This window comes from Carassius auratus, unplaced genomic scaffold, assembly GCF_003368295.1.
Source record: "Carassius auratus strain Wakin unplaced genomic scaffold, ASM336829v1 scaf_tig00036030, whole genome shotgun sequence".
In the NCBI taxonomy this organism is placed as follows: Eukaryota; Metazoa; Chordata; class Actinopteri; order Cypriniformes; family Cyprinidae; genus Carassius; species Carassius auratus.
The window spans coordinates 18,918-36,158 of NW_020526281.1; the positions used below are offsets into that span (position 1 = coordinate 18,918).

The following is a 17,241-nucleotide window of genomic DNA, read 5'->3' on the forward strand; positions in this document are numbered from 1 at the left end:
ATGTTTTTAAATCGATGCGGTGTGGACGCGCCGAGATGGACAAGATGCAACCGCGTCGCTTCCATTATGAGCGCGCATACCACGCGCCTACATTGGAAATAACGACCTTGAGCGCGCAAAAGACATATGTGATTGGCCCCTATAAGATGAATAAATAGAAAGTCCCTGCGGTTGGGGCTTTCATATGAAGCGGGGTTTTTTAGCTTTCTCTTTCTTTTTGACTGAGCAAAGCAAATTGCCACACGTTACTTTTCATTTGAAGTACGACCTTACTATTACTGTCATTTTATCTGCACTATATAGTGTTTTTGGCATCCATCATTTATTTATATTTACACACCAGATATCCAATAATCGCGGGCGATTGACGCAGGGATAGAAAGCCATCGCATTATTAATTCTAACAGATACTATATTGACAGGATGGGATGCTGTTTTGTGCTCACTCTGTTCGTTTCGCTCCTTCACGGTAAGACATTTACATTTGTAACTTCCACGCGTTTTCAGCGATGAAAAAATAAAATTTCACATCAATAGTATAGTGTATTTTTTTTATAAAGTTATATTATACATAGGGCAGTGGTTCTTGACTGTATTTTTAAAAACAGCGTTTGCCAGTAAGGTTATATATAGCTAATGATGCATGTCTAAAATGATTGCATAATTATTTCATGTTTAAGAAGATCTATTGATAAACATAATTGTCCTTGATAATATATGCTTTGTGCTTGATAACACTGTGTATATATGCATATATATATATATATATATATATATATATATATATATATATATATATATATATATATATATATATATAGTACAGACCAAAAGTTTGGAAACTTGACTATTTTTTATGTTTTTGAAAGAAGTTTCTTCTGCTCATCAAGCCTGCATTTATTTGATCAAAAATACAGAAAAAAAAATGTAATATTGTGATATATTATTACAATTTAAAATGATTGTTTTTAAATTCATTATACTTTAAATTATCATTTATTTCTGTGATGCAAAGCTGAATTTTTAGGATCATTATCACATGATCCTTTAGAAATCATTCTAATATGATGATTCCTTATCAAAGATGGAAACAGTTCTGCTGCTTAATTCAGCAGAACATGTGATACTTTTTTTAGGATACTTTGGTGAATAAAAAGTAAAAAAAAAAAAAAAAGAAGCTATGTTTTTAAAATATAAATATTTCGTAATAACAATATACACTACTGGTCAGTAATTTGGGGTCAGTATTTTTTTTTTTCATTCTTGTTTTAAATAAAATTAAGACTTTTATTCAGCAAGGATGTGTTAAATTGATAAAAAGTGATAGTAAAGAAAATATATTATTAGAATATAAATTATTTGATATATATTTTTTGTGTGAATAAATGCAGTTCTTTTTAACCTTTTATTCATCAAATATATTAGACCGCAGAACTGTTTCCAACACTCATAATAAATCAGAATATTAGAATGATTTCTAAATGATCATGTGATAGACTGATGTTACATGTGACACTGAAGACTGGAGTAATGATGCTGAAAATTCAGCTTTGCATCACAGGAATAAATATTTTTTTTTAAGTATATTCAAATAGAAAACTATTATTTTAAGTTGTAATAATATTGCACAACATTACTGTTTTTTTCTGTATTTTTGATCAAATAAATGCAGACTTGATGAGCAGAAGAAACTTCTTTCAAAAACATTAAAAATAGTAATTTTTCCAAACTTTTGGTCTGTACTGTGTGTGTGTGTGTGTATATGTATGTATATGTATGTGTGTGTATATATATATATATATATATATATATATATATACACACACACACACACACACATACAGTGCTAATGAAACCTACCTCTGATTTTAACGTTTTGCATTTTTAGATATTAATTCAGCATAATACAGTAACAAAATGTGTTTTCAGGTGTTTTTGGTGGTGATGGAGTAAAAGTGTCAGAAATGGAGGGAGACAAAGTCACTCTAAACACTGATATAATCAAAAAAGAGCATGATAAGTTGCTGTGGTATTTTGAAGACACTCGCATCGCTCTGATCAATGGACATCCCAACACGAGCTGTTTATATGATGGTGAAGACGGGAGATTCAGAGACAGACTGGAGGTGGACTATAAGACTGGATCTCTGATCATCACAAATATCACAACTCAACACACTGGACTTTATGAAGCAGAAATCATCAGAAGTGACAGTTCAGGGAAAAGACAAAGTTTAAACAGAAACCGCAAGTGTGACAGCACAAAAATCACCAAAAAAAACGGCATCAGTCATGATGATAACATAAAAACTTTCAATGTGATCGTCACTGGTGAGTTACTTAACTCCTTAAGTGTCACTGGCCCACCGGTGGGCCCAAAGCCATTGCATATTTAAAACCGTAATATTCTATACTAAACCTAAACTAATCTTGACAAACTATATATCATTGGAGACCTTAGAGGTTGTATTTTTTATATTTGACCACTGTTTTATATTTAAAATTATGTAGTGACAGTAATTCATAAATTTGTGACAAGAAAATTTAGCAAAATAAAAAAAGTAGTTGCCTTTTGTTACAAAAAGCTGATACATACATATACAATCACGAAAGTATATATTTCTTATATTTTTTTGGCTGCCAATAATTCAGACAAAACATCTTTTCTAGTTTTTATAAAAAAATTTGAGAATAAATTGAATATGTATATTTGTATATCTATGATTGATGTTGCAAGTATTCAGTAAAAAATTTAATGAATGTCAATTTCATGTATGATCATAATATGATGTGATAATATGATCATGATCATGTATGAAGTTTCTGTAACAACACTCTAGTAGCTATGTTTGATTAAAAAATCATTTACAACCTATCTAGAAAGTTTTATTGCTGTTTGAATAAAAAAAATCAAATCAGTCGTCCATTACAATTCATACAAGGATTATGACTAGTACCTAGTGGACATTGTTGGTATAGCAACTAAAAATAACACAGAAACCTCATTTTTTGTGATATCAATGTCAAATTTGGAACACAACTTCTTTAGATTTTAGGCTTTTCATTTGACATGAAATTAAATTCAACACATACTTTTTTTTTTTTTTATATAAAATATAAATAAATATTAAATGATTATTTTTTATTACAACAAACTTAAACACCTATAACTTTTTTTATTTTACATTTTATTCAACTTCTTTCACATGTACAAGAAACTTCCAAGTGTGTTTTTAAAAACGAGCCCAAAATTAGGTTCATATTCCAAACCGTTCCAGAATTACATTAATTTGAATCTGGACATGCCCTTTACAGCTCTACCCCCAAAAAGGGGGGGTGACACTTAAGGGGTTAATGTAAATTACTCTTAATTGTTTTTTGTTGTTGTTGTTGTTTTTTTGTTTTGTTTACTTTTTGTTTTGAATAAATTACATATTAGAACACATAACTTTTTTCTATTATAATGCATAAATGCATATTATTAAAACCAGATTCGACCTCATAGGCATGCTTTAAACATAATGGCTCATCGACATGAAAAACTACATTTCTGATTAAATATCAGTGTTACGGCCCATAACCATTATAAGGCACGTGCGTCACGGAGACTTTTTTTCTGGAATCTCCGATGACGTCAGATTCTCGCTTAGTAAGAATCCCCCCACCACGCCACCCACGGACTCACTCACGGAAATAAATGTCTCGCACAAGGCCGGATTAAGATCAAATTGGGCCTGATTCTGCACCGCAAAAACTCCAAAAAGGGCATATTTTTTTCTCTGCATTGGTGCATGTGCATTCGACACTCGCACATGCGCACTCAGACCGACTAAGAAGCGACGCAAGCAGCCAGCCTTTATTGAACATGAATAATAATAACGACGTATTATTATAACAACTCGAGATTAACATCAAGCAATGTAACATCAACATTCAATAGCAATTGTTTGAAAAAATGCACTTAATGCAAAGAAGGCTAAACCAGACCAACTTAACCTACAGTAGGCATATTGTCACTACTGCGCTAGTGCTGCTTCCTTATTGCTGTTTCTCAAGATCGTGTCAGTGAAGTAAAGTCTGCGTAACAGTTCATGCTCAATGCTCATAAGCGCCAGCATGCTTAGCCTTTCATGTCCCATTGAGGACCGCAGCTCTCCTTTGACTATTGCCCAATTCAGGCTAAAACGAAACTGAAACCAACATTGGGTCTGTCATTCGACACAAAATCAAATGTTTACGTATGCGCGATGTATTTCAATGCTAAACTATTAGGCTATGTATTATATAGTTCACTCATGTTCCAATATCTACGTAAACTAGCCTAAATGTTTTGTATAACATAACGGCGGTAAGGCTATAACACTTAATGCAACATGCAGTGTGTGTGTGTGTGTGTGTGTTTTATTATGTTAAACAGCTGCAGTCGGACTCCTTTTAGTCATAAAGATAATCTGAATAGTAAAAGGTTTACCTTTATGTGTGTACATTCACAATAAAAACAAATCTCTGTGCTTTTATAAAAAAAAAGCCTAAAGAAAATTAGGATGCCGTTTTCTGCCGTCTGGGATCATTTCTTTCAGCACAAAAATGAACCGAAACTCAGCCTACTCGTTTTTCTTTCATTTTCTTAATTTATGATTTAAGTTAAAATATATTTCTGTTGTAGGCCTATTTATTTGTTATATTTATATAGGCCTATATATAGCCTAGCTTTATTGGGGCTTTCTGTTTTTAATGGGTCACAGACAATTCTAATTTAATTCAATTGTAATATAAAACTAGATAAAAAAGTTCGTCAAGACAAACTTTAAGTTGGCTTGAGAAAGCCTGGCCAGAAAGTTTAAAGTTTAAAATTTAATTTTAAGTTAAGTTAAAAAGTTTGTTAATTGCTATGCAGTTGTTAGGGTGCCCAGAGTGGTTGCTAAGGTGTTGCCATGCGGTTGCTAGGGAACCCATAGTGGTTGCTAGGGTGTTGCCATGCAGTTGCTAGGGTACTCTGAGTGGTTGCTATGGTGTTTCCATGCGGTTGCTAGGGTACCCTGAGTGGTTGCTAAGGTGTTGCTATGCGGTTGCTAGGGTCCCCCGGAGTGGTTGCTAAGGTGTTGCTATGCGGTTGCTAAGGTGTTGCTATGCGGTTGCTAGGGTATCTGGGATGGTTGCTAGGGTGTTGCTATGTGGTTGCTAGGGTACCCTGAGTGGTTGCTAAGGTGTTGCTATGCGGTTGCTAGGGTATCTGGGATGGTTGCTAGGGTGTTGCTATGCGGTTGCTAGGGTACCCTGAGTGGTTGCTAAGGTGTTGCTATGCGGTTGCTAGGGTATCTGGGATGGTTGCTAGGGTGTTGCTATGTGGTTGCTAGGGTACCCTGAGTGGTTGCTAAGGTGTTACTATGTGGTTGCTAGGGTACCCGGGGTGGTTTCTAGGTTGGTTTGGATAGTTGCTAGAGTGTTGCTATGAAGATAGATAGATAGATAGATAGATAGATAGATAGATAGATAGATAGATAGATAGATAGATAGATAGATAGATAGATTATTCTGAATAGATAGATAGCTAGATAGCTAGCTAGATAGATGAGTTTGAATATAGATAGATAGATAGATAGATAGATATATTAGAAACTGTCAGATTATAGATAGATAGATAGATAGATTAGTCTGAATAGATAGATAGCTAGATAGCTAGCTAGATAGATGAGTTTGAATATAGATAGATAGATAGATAGATAGATAGATAGATAGATAGATAGATAGATAGATAGATAGATAGATAGATAGATATATAGATAGATAGATTAGAAACTGTCAGATTATAGATAGATAGATAGATAGATAGATAGATAGATAGATAGATAGATAGATAGATAGATAGATAGATTAGAAACAGTCAGATTATAGATAGATAGATAGATAGATAGATAGATAGATAGATAGATAGATAGATAGATAGATAGATAGATAGATAGATAGATTAGAAACTGTCAGATTATAGATAGATAGATAGATAGATAGATAGATAGATAGATAGATTAGAAACAGTCAGATTATAGATAGATAGATAGATAGATAGATAGATAGATAGATAGATAGATTAGAAACAGTCAGATTATAGATAGATAGATAGATAGATAGATAGATAGATAGATAGATAGATAGATAGATAGATAGATAGATAGATAGTTTAGAAACAGACAGATTATAGATAGATAGATTAGAAACAGACAGATTATAGATAGATTGATAGATTAGAAACAGACAGACTATAGATAGATAGATAGATAGATAGATAGATAGATAGATAGATAGATAGATAGATAGATGAGTTTGAATAAGTTTGAATGGGTTAGTAAAAGTACATAGAAGGTTAGTCTGATTGAGTCTAATGGGCTTCAGTGTGTTTAGATTTGAATTTTTGACAGTTGGAGTTTGACGGAATGTTCAGTTGAGCAGAGGCTTTTCAATGCAAGTCTATGGGAGTTTTTATGATTTTTAATCTCCGATCAGTCCGATCAGTCTAAAAAGATATAGCAACTAACTTCAGATCAGTCTGAAGAGCTGGGCTGAGTTTGGAGTCTGTAGAGTTAAAGTTCTAGGAGGAATAGCAGTTGAAAATTTTAGTCTCAGAAGAATAATAATAAGTTTAAATACAATATCAGTAAGTTGGCTCTCTCAAGCCAACTTAATAATCTTGTTGGTTTATCGCTTAATAATCGGTCGGTAGAAAAAAAAAACAACAAGAACGTTAACACCGCATTAATAATACCTAGTGTCAGTAATGTCACAGTGCAGATAATATAGAATAATAATAACTGTATAAAAAGTTACGCTGTTTATGTGTCCGAAAGTCCATGGTCCTGCCTTTATATTTTATTTTATTAATAATTTATTGAGATGTCATTTCACTCACACACAGGCAAGAAAAGCCTATCACAACATTCATTGCACATCATATGCAATTAATTTTGTTGTAGTAATATTATTGTTATATGTAGTAAATACATATATACTAATTAATAATACTGTCAAAAGTACTTATTTTTTCAGCATCAATTCAATTTAACGGGTTCCTTTATATATATATATATATATATATTTTTTATTCCAGCAGCTCTATCTGATCAAGTCAAAAGCAACGACGAGCCCAGTATGGAGAAGAGGGAGTCTGACTTGGGTATATTTTCAACCTTACTTTTTTATCTCTTAGTAGATTGCATATAATGTAGCACAGTACAGTATATTATAAATGCATTTGAATTTAATTTAAACAGAATATTGCATTAGGTGTTTATAAATTAAACATGTCAAACTCCACCCTAAACACTCGCTGCTTATAATAAAGATGTCAAAAATAATTATTTACACAGTTTAAGAGTGACGTCATGGGAAGCCAATACAATTCTCTCTCAGAACTTGTAATTTAATAAACCATGACTATTATGAGAAAGACAAACAGAAACACTTGAGATGCAACAGTTCAGTTGCATAATGAGATTACAAAGAGTGAAAAGCTATAAATTGACATTTCTGGAGGCAAACCTTTAAAGGGTTAGTTCACCCAAAAATGAAAATTATGTCATTAATAACTCACCCTTATGCTGTTCCAAACATGTAAGGCCTCCTTTTATCTTCGGAACACAGTTTAAGATATTTTAGATTTAGTCCGAGAGCTCTCAGTCCCTCCATTGAAGCTGTGTGTACGGTCTACTGTCCATGTCCAGAAAGGTAAGAAAAACATCATCAAAGTAGTCCATGTGACATCAGAGGGTCCGTTGGAATTTTTTGAAGCATCGAAAATACATTTTGGTCCAAAAATAGCAAAAACTATGACTTTATTTAGCATTGTCTTCTCTTCCGTGTCTGCGTGAGAGAGAGTTCAAATCAAAGCAGCTGGATTTCCGGTTCGCGAACGAATCATTCAGTTCACCAAATCGAACTGAATCGTTTTAAACGATTCGCATCTCTAATACGCATTAATCCACAAATGACTTAAGATGTTCACTTTTTTAATGTGGCTGACACTCCCTCTGAGTTCAAACAAACCAATATCCCGGAGTAATTCATGTACTCAAACAGTACACTGACTGAACTGCTGTGATGAACACAGAGCCGAGCCAGATAACGAACAATAGACTGACTCGTTCCTAAAACTTTCTTAAATTATTCCATTATGGAATAATCTCTATTTATAAACAGAGGAATAAGCCTTATGGATTGCAAAAGTGTCCATAGAGAGAATATATGCAGTGAATATGGTATATAAACACACTGTAATGTTTTCTATCACTAACGTATGTGTGTCTTTATCTGTTCTAGATTCAGGTCTGTCTTTAGCTGCTGTAACAGGAATATGTGCTGCTGTTCTGCTGCTGCTGACTGTTGTAGCTGCTGCTGCTGTGATCTTCAGAAATGGTGAGTAATACATGAAGATCCTTAAGTGAGAGGGAAACGTGCTTGATGCAGAATTTTTATTCCTGATAATGAACATTGTTGCATGTGTGATTTTTTTCTTCTCTCTTTCAGGAATAAGGAAGAATGAAAACAATGGACTACAGAGCAAAGAAGAGGTAAGACACTGTTGTGAAACCTGACTTTACACCACATTAAGATCTGTTTGATTTTAGTTACGCAGACAAAATCATCCTAATGGCTAACAAGCCTTTTTAACAGAATCTAATGCAGTGCTAGAACAGAAGTGCTGATTGTGTCTGATTGTAACTGCAAACAGCACTGTTTGTTTCTCTAACTTTACCTTCTGTGATTTATTGTTTTCTTACAGAAGGAGAAAGACGATCCCAAAAGTGTCATTATAAAATGAGGAAAGCGGAAGCAATCTTCTCTTTAAAACATATACTTACATATATACAACACTTTAAAGGGGGCATAACACACACATTTTCACCTAATCTTGTGTTAATCTTTACTATAAAGTATAACTGCATCCTTATTATCTCCAAAAAAGTGTTTGGTTTGATCATATTGATAAGAGAAAGATACAGCTTTACGATTCTCTCCGGAAAAAGGCGAGCTCTCGGAGGCGTGCCGTGGGCGGAGCTAAAGAGTGACGAGCACTTGGGCGCCGAATTTGATACTGATTAAGGCTTACCGTCAATTTACCGGCAGTTCTGTATCATGACCAGGATCTTTTAAAGCTGGGACCATTCCATATTTAAATCTCAAACCTTTGTTCAAATCCAGCATTGAACTGGACCTTGTTTATAAAACATTTGTCAACAAACACACTTGTAAAACTCCTTTGCTGTCGCGTAAAATTAGACATCTCTGAGATGTTTCTGTTTTGAACATGGCTCCTGATGACTAATTTATTATGTGTTTCTGTGCCCACGAGCATATGTCCCTTGCTAACGAGAAGCTATGCTTCTAACCACAGGTGGAGAGCTGTTTTCCCTACCACATCAGATTGTGACGCTATGTTTCAGGATGTTCGTTTGAACTAATGTTTCGGGGAAAACGGGGCGTTTCCTGAACATTCCTGTACAACGATGTAACTCGCTGATTAACCACCATAGTGCGATGCATTGTTGTTGAAACAAACTCAGTTAGCTGGATTTGATTATTGAGGATTTGGCATGACTTTGGATTGTTTGGTTCTTCGAAGCTCGTCCCAGTGTTGATCGCATCTTTTTAACCAGAACTGCTACTTAAAATCTGTCCGTTACTGCAGCTACTTTATTACTAGAGTATCCTACTGATCCAGGGACAATCATTTTAAATAATAATCATTTTATTAAATTAATTTAAAGACAGTATAATATTGTTGAGTAGTCTTTAATACTATAGACACAGAACGTTTTACTATTCAACATAAAATAAGTACTTCATGATTGTATTAGAAGTATATATTAATGCAGATATATTAATGCAGATAACATGATCTTGACTTTTAAGAAACTCTCACACGGCAAACCTGTTTCAAAGATCAAAATTAATTTGAAATATGAATAGCTTATTACTACTTTGAAATAAAAACGTAACGCCTGTACAAATATTAGAAGTCATAAATATAAATTATCGAGCAGCCATGAAATGAAATGCGTGCAGCTACAATTATGTAATATAGCCTACCTCATGTAAACTGCGTTACACTCACTGTACACTGATCTAGAGTATATATTTACATTCAATCAATTAGCAAATGGTTTTATTCAAGTCGTGATGATGAACATCGCAAGCACTTTATTACATTAGTTATTAAAATAAGCTGAATAAGGACAGATCTTTGATCCACCGCAGTTCAACGGCGAGGGTTAAGGTTCTGGAAAGTGACTTTGACGGTTGTTGATTCTTTGTGCAATATAAAATATGTTACCAAATAATTGTAAGACACAGCTATTTTAAGTTTACGCACAGGACAATTGAACTTTATAAACTAGTCAAAAATGAGGGAATTGTCTTTGTCAAAATGTTTTATATTGACATTATGTGTAACACATTGTGTAAACTTTTACTGTCATTGCTCAGAACTGAGGTTGAATTGATCTTTCAAGCTTCATCCATAAACTGTGTAATGTTTTTATAATATTATTCTGTATTCTGGAAGTCCAATTTATTTTCTCTATTGAAAAACTGGTGAATGATTCTGTATAAACTACAGATATGTAAGCAAGTATACTTACTTAAAATGAGATGAAGAAAGTTGTAGTTTATGTAATTTAGATTACTCATTTATGGTAAAGATTCTGTGCTTATGTTGCTGAGGTGTTTTTCCTGTTCCCCACACTGTTCTCCCCACAGGAGCATAGTCTGTTTTGTTTTTCTTTCTCTTCCCTCTCCTCATGTTATGCTGTATTTATTCAATGCCCTGTCTTCCTGTCCTGTCCACCCCCTTGTCATATTGTATGTATGGACAGTTTGATGGCTAATTGACCAGTGACAATAAAGGCTACTACTACTAATGTATCCTGACCACATTACTTTTGATATAACTTGTTCAAAATCTCAGGGGATCTCAGGGGGTTTGTCTGACGAAACAGTTTGGGAATCCCTGCATCACATGAAAACAACGATGACACATGAAGGGTTTTCAGGTTTGAGATCATTTTGACTGACTTTTGTCCAGATCAGTAATTAGAGGAAGTCATTAGATGCCAATATTTTCCATTAAAAATTTAATTTCAGTCATGAGGATATACATAATTAAAAGATGTTTTTTGGAATCTGATGTAATCCAAATTACATGAAAATCTACAAGAAAAATCAATCAGAGAAACATGACAAGTTTTGCATCACAGTTTTTTTTTCCCCCTTCAAATCAAAGTTTGTAATGTTGTAACTCATCTGTGCTTTTTGTGAAGTCTTTATGGAGAATGGAGAATAAATTGTCCTCACATTTATTAATGCAAAAGATAAAATGGTAAAATAATAAAAAGGTTCTTGTTCTCTAGATTTCCCAGTGCATGTTGTCACTACTGGTTTTATTATTAAATTGTATTTTGGTTTACTTTTATTTCAATTATCAGCAGACAAAATAACTTAACACTCTTCATTTATATAATAGCCTACCGTTATATATTCCTTAAACTAAAAATAAATATAGTTTTTATATTCATAGAAGATATATCCATACAAAAATAAATAAATGAATAAAAAAAATTGCAAAGTAATCTGACAAATCAAGACAATATATATGTATGGATATCTTCTATGAATATAAAAACATGTATTTTTAGTTTAAGGAATATATAACGGTAAGCTATTATATAAATGAAGAGTGTTTAGTTATTATAAAATAAAAAAGTTCATGAACCCTTGACGCCGTGTGCAAAAAAAGCTGACTGTGTTCCTCTGTCTTTGAAGTGGAGCACGTTATACAACCAGTTTGCTTTCTTTTTCATTTTATGCGCTATAGGCTACGTGTATTTTATTATAACCCGAGAAATAAAGATTAATACCATTAATTAATACTATTGCGGGCGTTTTGTTTGTCCGGAAGAAAAGGCCGTCGACTCTATTTTAAACGCTCAACGGAGAAACACTTCAGAAAACACATGAAATAATGGCATACTACTGTCTTCTGCTCACTGCTTTTGTTTTGGTCGTTGTTGGTAAGACATTTATTTAATTTTCTATTTTCAACTATTTACGTTTTTAGGTTCATTTTATATCAACTCGTAATATAGCCTATCTATGTCTTATCTTGTATAGTCGCTGTTTTTTTAATAATATTTTAAGAGTAGCCTACTAAAGTGTGACGATAATCCTTGTTCTATGTTGTCGGAAATGTATTTGTTCATTCTTCCTGGCGTAGCCTAAATGGCGAATGGTGCAGTATAACAGTGACGTGCCTGACATGGCTTCTCGTAAACAAACTAAGGCTAGGTTTACATCAGATCCATTTGAAAACGTCGTTTTCATTTTAAAACGCTCTCCGTCCACACATAGCGTCTTCAAGCGTTTTGCAAACCTTGTCACATCCACACTGAAACATCAGAAAACGTTAATTCGCAGTTCTTCTGACAGGATTATTTTATTAACGAGAACCCACCATCCACTGACGCGTCCAGGTCGCAAAAACATGTCTGATATAGGCTATATTTATTTTACTGTTTATGGATACAACGCAGCTGATCGTGTTTTGCCGCAAATAGCAATTGCGAGTAAATTTGCTTTCTCCTTTGCAGGACTGTGATATGAAGAGTGCACAAAATTAACACATCTGTAACAATAGTCTGAAAGTGCATAGCACACAACCTGCACAATATCAGTATGAACACGGATATCATTCACCAGAGAGTGAGACCAAGGACTTTGAGATCACCCAGCAGCTGTGCAGTCTGCAGGTGTAGGCGGGGCTGCACGTGTCACCACGCCCCACACCTACTCTGATTGGTTCGATCGTCTTTAGGAAATGTGTGCGTAGTTGGTGCAGGAGGGAGTTGGTTGTGTAAAAGCTAAGAACTCTGTACAGTTTTATAAAGCCTTTATTATAATGCACAGAAAAAAAAAAAACAGAAAAAAAACATTAGCCTGTAAATCGCTGTTTTCCTGAAATTGTTTTGTTAAAGTAAGCTGATCTTTAGGCTAACAGACGAACAACCTGCTACATTTAATAAATGAAGTGGGTTGATTATCTACAGAGCGAGGATCAGGTCAGATAGAAGAGTGAAATATGAATTAAATATATATATATAAAAAAAGATTATTTCATATCATCAAAGCATGAGAAAGGAAACTAAACGGATGTATCAGTATTGTTTTAATTTATATAGCATGACAAGACAATTATTATAATTATCTGTCATGCAGTTGATAAACGTATACTAGCTACTGTGTCTGCTGTGTGCCATTTAATTTTTATGAAACTTAAATTTTCTTTACCACATTGCAACCATAGACTTTTCCTCCCCTTTATTTCAGGAAAATATGCTGCTCATCATTATTTTTAAGGGAATAAATCGAGAAACGTTTATTTCTACACAGCCATTGTGGTCAAATATAGAGATAAAATGTATAAAGTATTATCTATTTATATTAAATTAATATATTAAATTGGTATCTTCTCTGATACTCATTTTGTGACCATAGAGCCGATTCTTTTCAATCAGCAGGAATGATTCGGGCCTACGCTTAACGTGGCTTAATGCATTAAAACAGTGTTTTTAAAAAGAACAAACTCAGTAAACACATAATTAATAACGCATTATATTCACAGACATGCAGATGAGTCCTGAATAACACAATGCATTTAACTACGTGTTAAACATTTTCCTCCCATAGAAAATCTAGCCTAAAAGGAAAAATCCCTTAACATGGCGTAATGCTACTGCACCAACTACACACATTTCCTTTCATGTATGCCTATGGACACGTACATCTCGGAGACGTCTATTTGACGTGTGCCTTTATATCTGCAAGATGTATTTTTTAAGAGTGTTCTCAATACGTCTATAGGAAGCTTCCTTCTATATGTTAAATAGATGTCTATTAGATGACTTTAAGATGTTTATGATTTAGAATGTATGTAAAACTGACATCCAAAAGACATCTGTCAGACTTTTGTAGACACCAGATGCTTTCCAGATCAACAGATCTTTAACAGACATCTTGCAGAAGTACATGTGCTATCTGGGATCAAACCAATCAGTGTATGGGGCGGGGCTACATGTGTAACCCCGCCCCAGGTGTAGCCCCGCCTCGATCTGCAGGTTGAAAAAAAAAAAAGCCTCCGTTTTCACTTTACACACTACGACACGACAACAGCGTTTTCTAAATTTGTCCACTTTAGAGAGCGTTTCCCTTTAAAAACACAGTCTCAGTGTGGACGGAAGGCCAAAACGAAGAGAAAAAGATGAAAACAAAAACGTATTAGTGTGGACATTGCCCAAGTTGATCTATAGAGACCACTGTGGCAATAGTTCAGCGATAAAATCAGGGTTATGATGTTTTTGTGAAATGCAGATATGTATGCTATCACAAAAAAAATAGTTGCATGTGTTAATTATAAAGATGTTTGCGGTGTGTTTCTGTTAGTTACGCGCAACTTTTTTATTTCCAGGTGTGTTTGGTGATGATGTGGTGACAAAGATGGAGGGAGACACAGTCACTCTAAACACTGATATAATCAAAAAAGAGCATGACAAGTTGCTGTGGTATTTTGAAGACACTCGCATCGCTCTGGTCAATGGACATCCCAACACGAGCTGTTTATATGATGGAGAAGACGGGAGATTCAGAGACAGACTGAAGGTGGACTATGAGACTGGATCTCTGATCATCACAAACATCACAACTCAACACACTGGACGTTATGAAGCAGAGATCATCAGAAGTGAGAGTTCGGGAAAAAGACAAAGTTTAAACAGAAACCGCAAGTGTGATAGCACAAAAATCACCAAAAAAAACAGCATCAGTCAAGATGATAACATAAAAACTTTCAATGTGATCGTCACTGGTGAGTTTCTCAATGTAAATTACCCTTAAGTGTTTTTCTTCATCTTCTTCTTCTTCTTCTTTTGAAGACTCTACTGAACTGATGAGCGTAATTTTTCAACATTAATTCAACGTCAATGTGTTGTTTTATATTTATTTTTATTTATTTATTTTATTCCAGCTGCTCTATCTGCCCAAGTCAAAATCGACGAAGAGCCCCGTATGGAGAAGAGGGAGTCTGACTTTGGTATATTTTCACCCTTCCTTTTTTATCTCTAGAAGACCAATAACATGCTCCCTCCAAACCTGTAATTCAACACACCACGTGTACTGTACATGTAGCTGGAAAGACAAACACTGCAGCTGAATAAACACATTTAAAGTACATGATGACATTTGACACGTGGCTATTGTCATTAAGTCATGAGACAGTGAAAACGCATCTCTTGACTTTTCCCAAACCTTTCATAAACTACTGAAATATGGAATAATTTCTATTTTTTACAGAAGCATACACCTTTTGGACATGCAAAAGTGTCCATCGAGAGAATATATGCAGTGAATATGGTATATAAACACACTGTAATGTTTTCTCTCACTAATGTCTGTGTGTCTTTATCTGTTTCAGGTTCAGGTCTGTCTTCAGCTGCTGTAGCAGGAATTGTTGTTGGTGTTATTGCTGTTCTGCTGCTGACTGTTGTAGCTGCTGCTGTGATTCACTATCGCCGCAGGAGCTCCAGAAATAGTGAGTATCACATGAAGAAACTATAGTGAGAGAGAAACATCATGTGCTTTATGGCTCTCTGGAATACTTGACTCTGATTGGTCACACATTCCGGATATTCCCTGGTAATGACTTTCATCATTTAATTGTTTGTGTTTTTTTTTTTTTTTCACAGCAGCCAACGAGAAAAACTACAATAAAGGATTACTGCAAAACAATGAGGTAAGACACGATACTGTAAACTGACTTTTCATCACATCTGTCTTTGATTTTTACATGCACTGACAAAATCATTTTAAATTTCAAATAAAACTTTTTAACCAAATCTAATTCACTGATAGATGATGGAGGCGCTGATTGTGTCTGATTTGTGTTTGAGCGGTGTTCGTTTCTCTAACTTTATCTTCTGTGATTCATTTTTTTCTTACAGGAGGTCCTAAAAGTGTGATTATGAAACAAGAAAAAACTGCTTACCTGTAAAACATATTGCACTACTGTACCTTAATCAAACACTGATTGTTACACTGGACACACTAATTTTAAGGCAATAAGTGCACCCTTTTAGCTTTAAAAGGTAGCATCATAGGTTTGATTTGGTGTGGTTTTATCATTCATTTATAATCATATGAGTCTGCAATACTTCCTATAATATATTATATAATGTTTTCCATTGTTAATCTTTGGTATGACTATTTTGGTATGACGACTGTGAATGTATTTTTGGATGAAATAACTGTGTAGTCTGGGCACAGCTGAACAGAGCAGGTTAAGGATCTGGAAGTGACTTTGAAACTTATGTTTCTTTGTGCAATAAATAAAGATTTAGGATGAAACATATACTTTATGTACAGGACAATTTTAGGATTATATACCAGTCAACAATTAGCAAGTGTATGTATAGGTGACTATAATCAGATGGTTATGCCAAAACATTATTTAAAACAAATGTAAACTTTTACTATCACTGTACTGAAACTGCTGCTTTCATTATATCACAGAGGATGAAATATCCTTTTAGCTTTGTCCAATAATTGTAATGTATGTATAATATTACTAAGCATTCTGGAATTCCCATTAATTTCCTCTGTTGAGAAACACTAATCTCTGTTATTCTGTGATTCTGTATAAACCACTGACATGTAAGCAGTGCAACTACTCACCTGTATTACAAATCACAATAAAATTGGCGTTTGTAATTTAATCTAGATTACTAATTTTAAGTAATGTATCCTGGCTACTTCTAGATTAACTTTGAAATGACTCTTAAAAATATTGTAAGCAAATATTTTTAGCTCAAAAGGGTTTGTCTGGCAAAAAAAATAAAAATAAAAACTTTGGCAATCCTTGCATGACATGAAAACACAACAGTTCACATTTAAAGTTTTTCAGGTTTAAGAAAATGTTGTTTAGACATTTGTTTAGATGAATGATTAGTTAAAGTCATTGGATCCCATAGTGTGAATTAGGGCTGGGCGATATGGAGCAAAAAATATATCTCGATATATGACATATATCTCAATATTTTTACAAGAAAAAGAATCCCCCAAAAACTACTACTAAAAAAAAAGCAAAATATTACGTTTAGGGCCCTATGAAATGTTTTATTTTTTCTTCGCCATATGTTTTTATTGTTA

At 34.0% G+C, this 17,241-nt stretch overlaps 2 protein-coding genes across 3 annotated transcripts; both read left to right on the forward strand.

The window, feature by feature from the left end:
- The first annotated feature begins 140 nt into the window (after positions 1-140).
- On the forward strand, positions 141-8,812 carry LOC113082406 (uncharacterized). The gene is made up of 6 exons (XM_026254062.1): positions 141-469; positions 1,930-2,331; positions 7,103-7,168; positions 8,311-8,406; positions 8,518-8,561; positions 8,774-8,812. The coding sequence occupies exons 1-6, from the start codon at positions 424-426 to the stop codon at positions 8,810-8,812; spliced, it is 693 nt and encodes a 230-aa protein (XP_026109847.1). The 5' UTR covers positions 141-423.
- A 2,983-nt stretch (positions 8,813-11,795) lies between these two features.
- LOC113082404 (uncharacterized) lies at positions 11,796-16,808 on the forward strand. Of its 2 annotated transcripts, none has more exons than XM_026254061.1 (6): positions 11,796-12,059; positions 14,510-14,905; positions 15,065-15,130; positions 15,512-15,628; positions 15,783-15,829; positions 16,038-16,808. In XM_026254061.1, the coding sequence occupies exons 1-6, from the start codon at positions 12,011-12,013 to the stop codon at positions 16,053-16,055; spliced, it is 693 nt and encodes a 230-aa protein (XP_026109846.1). In that variant the 5' UTR covers positions 11,796-12,010; the 3' UTR covers positions 16,056-16,808. The 2 variants fall into 2 exon arrangements, with proteins under 2 accessions (XP_026109846.1, XP_026109845.1); XM_026254060.1 differs by having other exon boundaries at positions 11,797-12,059; positions 15,503-15,628.
- Positions 16,809-17,241: the final 433 nt, after the last annotated feature.

Excerpts from the sequence above, each read along its gene's own strand:
- LOC113082406 (XM_026254062.1), top strand. The coding sequence starts at position 424 with ATGGGATGCTGTTTTGTGCTCACTCTGTTCGTTTCGCTCCTTCACG. Across the intron at positions 470-1,929 it reads GTTCGTTTCGCTCCTTCACG|GTGTTTTTGGTGGTGATGGA; the intron begins GTAAGACATTTA and ends ATGTGTTTTCAG. Across the intron at positions 8,407-8,517 it reads TGCTGTGATCTTCAGAAATG|GAATAAGGAAGAATGAAAAC; the intron begins GTGAGTAATACA and ends TCTCTCTTTCAG.
- LOC113082404 (XM_026254060.1), top strand. The coding sequence starts at position 12,011 with ATGGCATACTACTGTCTTCTGCTCACTGCTTTTGTTTTGGTCGTTGTT. Across the intron at positions 14,906-15,064 it reads TTTCAATGTGATCGTCACTG|CTGCTCTATCTGCCCAAGTC; the intron begins GTGAGTTTCTCA and ends ATTTTATTCCAG. Across the intron at positions 15,629-15,782 it reads CCGCAGGAGCTCCAGAAATA|CAGCCAACGAGAAAAACTAC; the intron begins GTGAGTATCACA and ends TTTTTTTCACAG.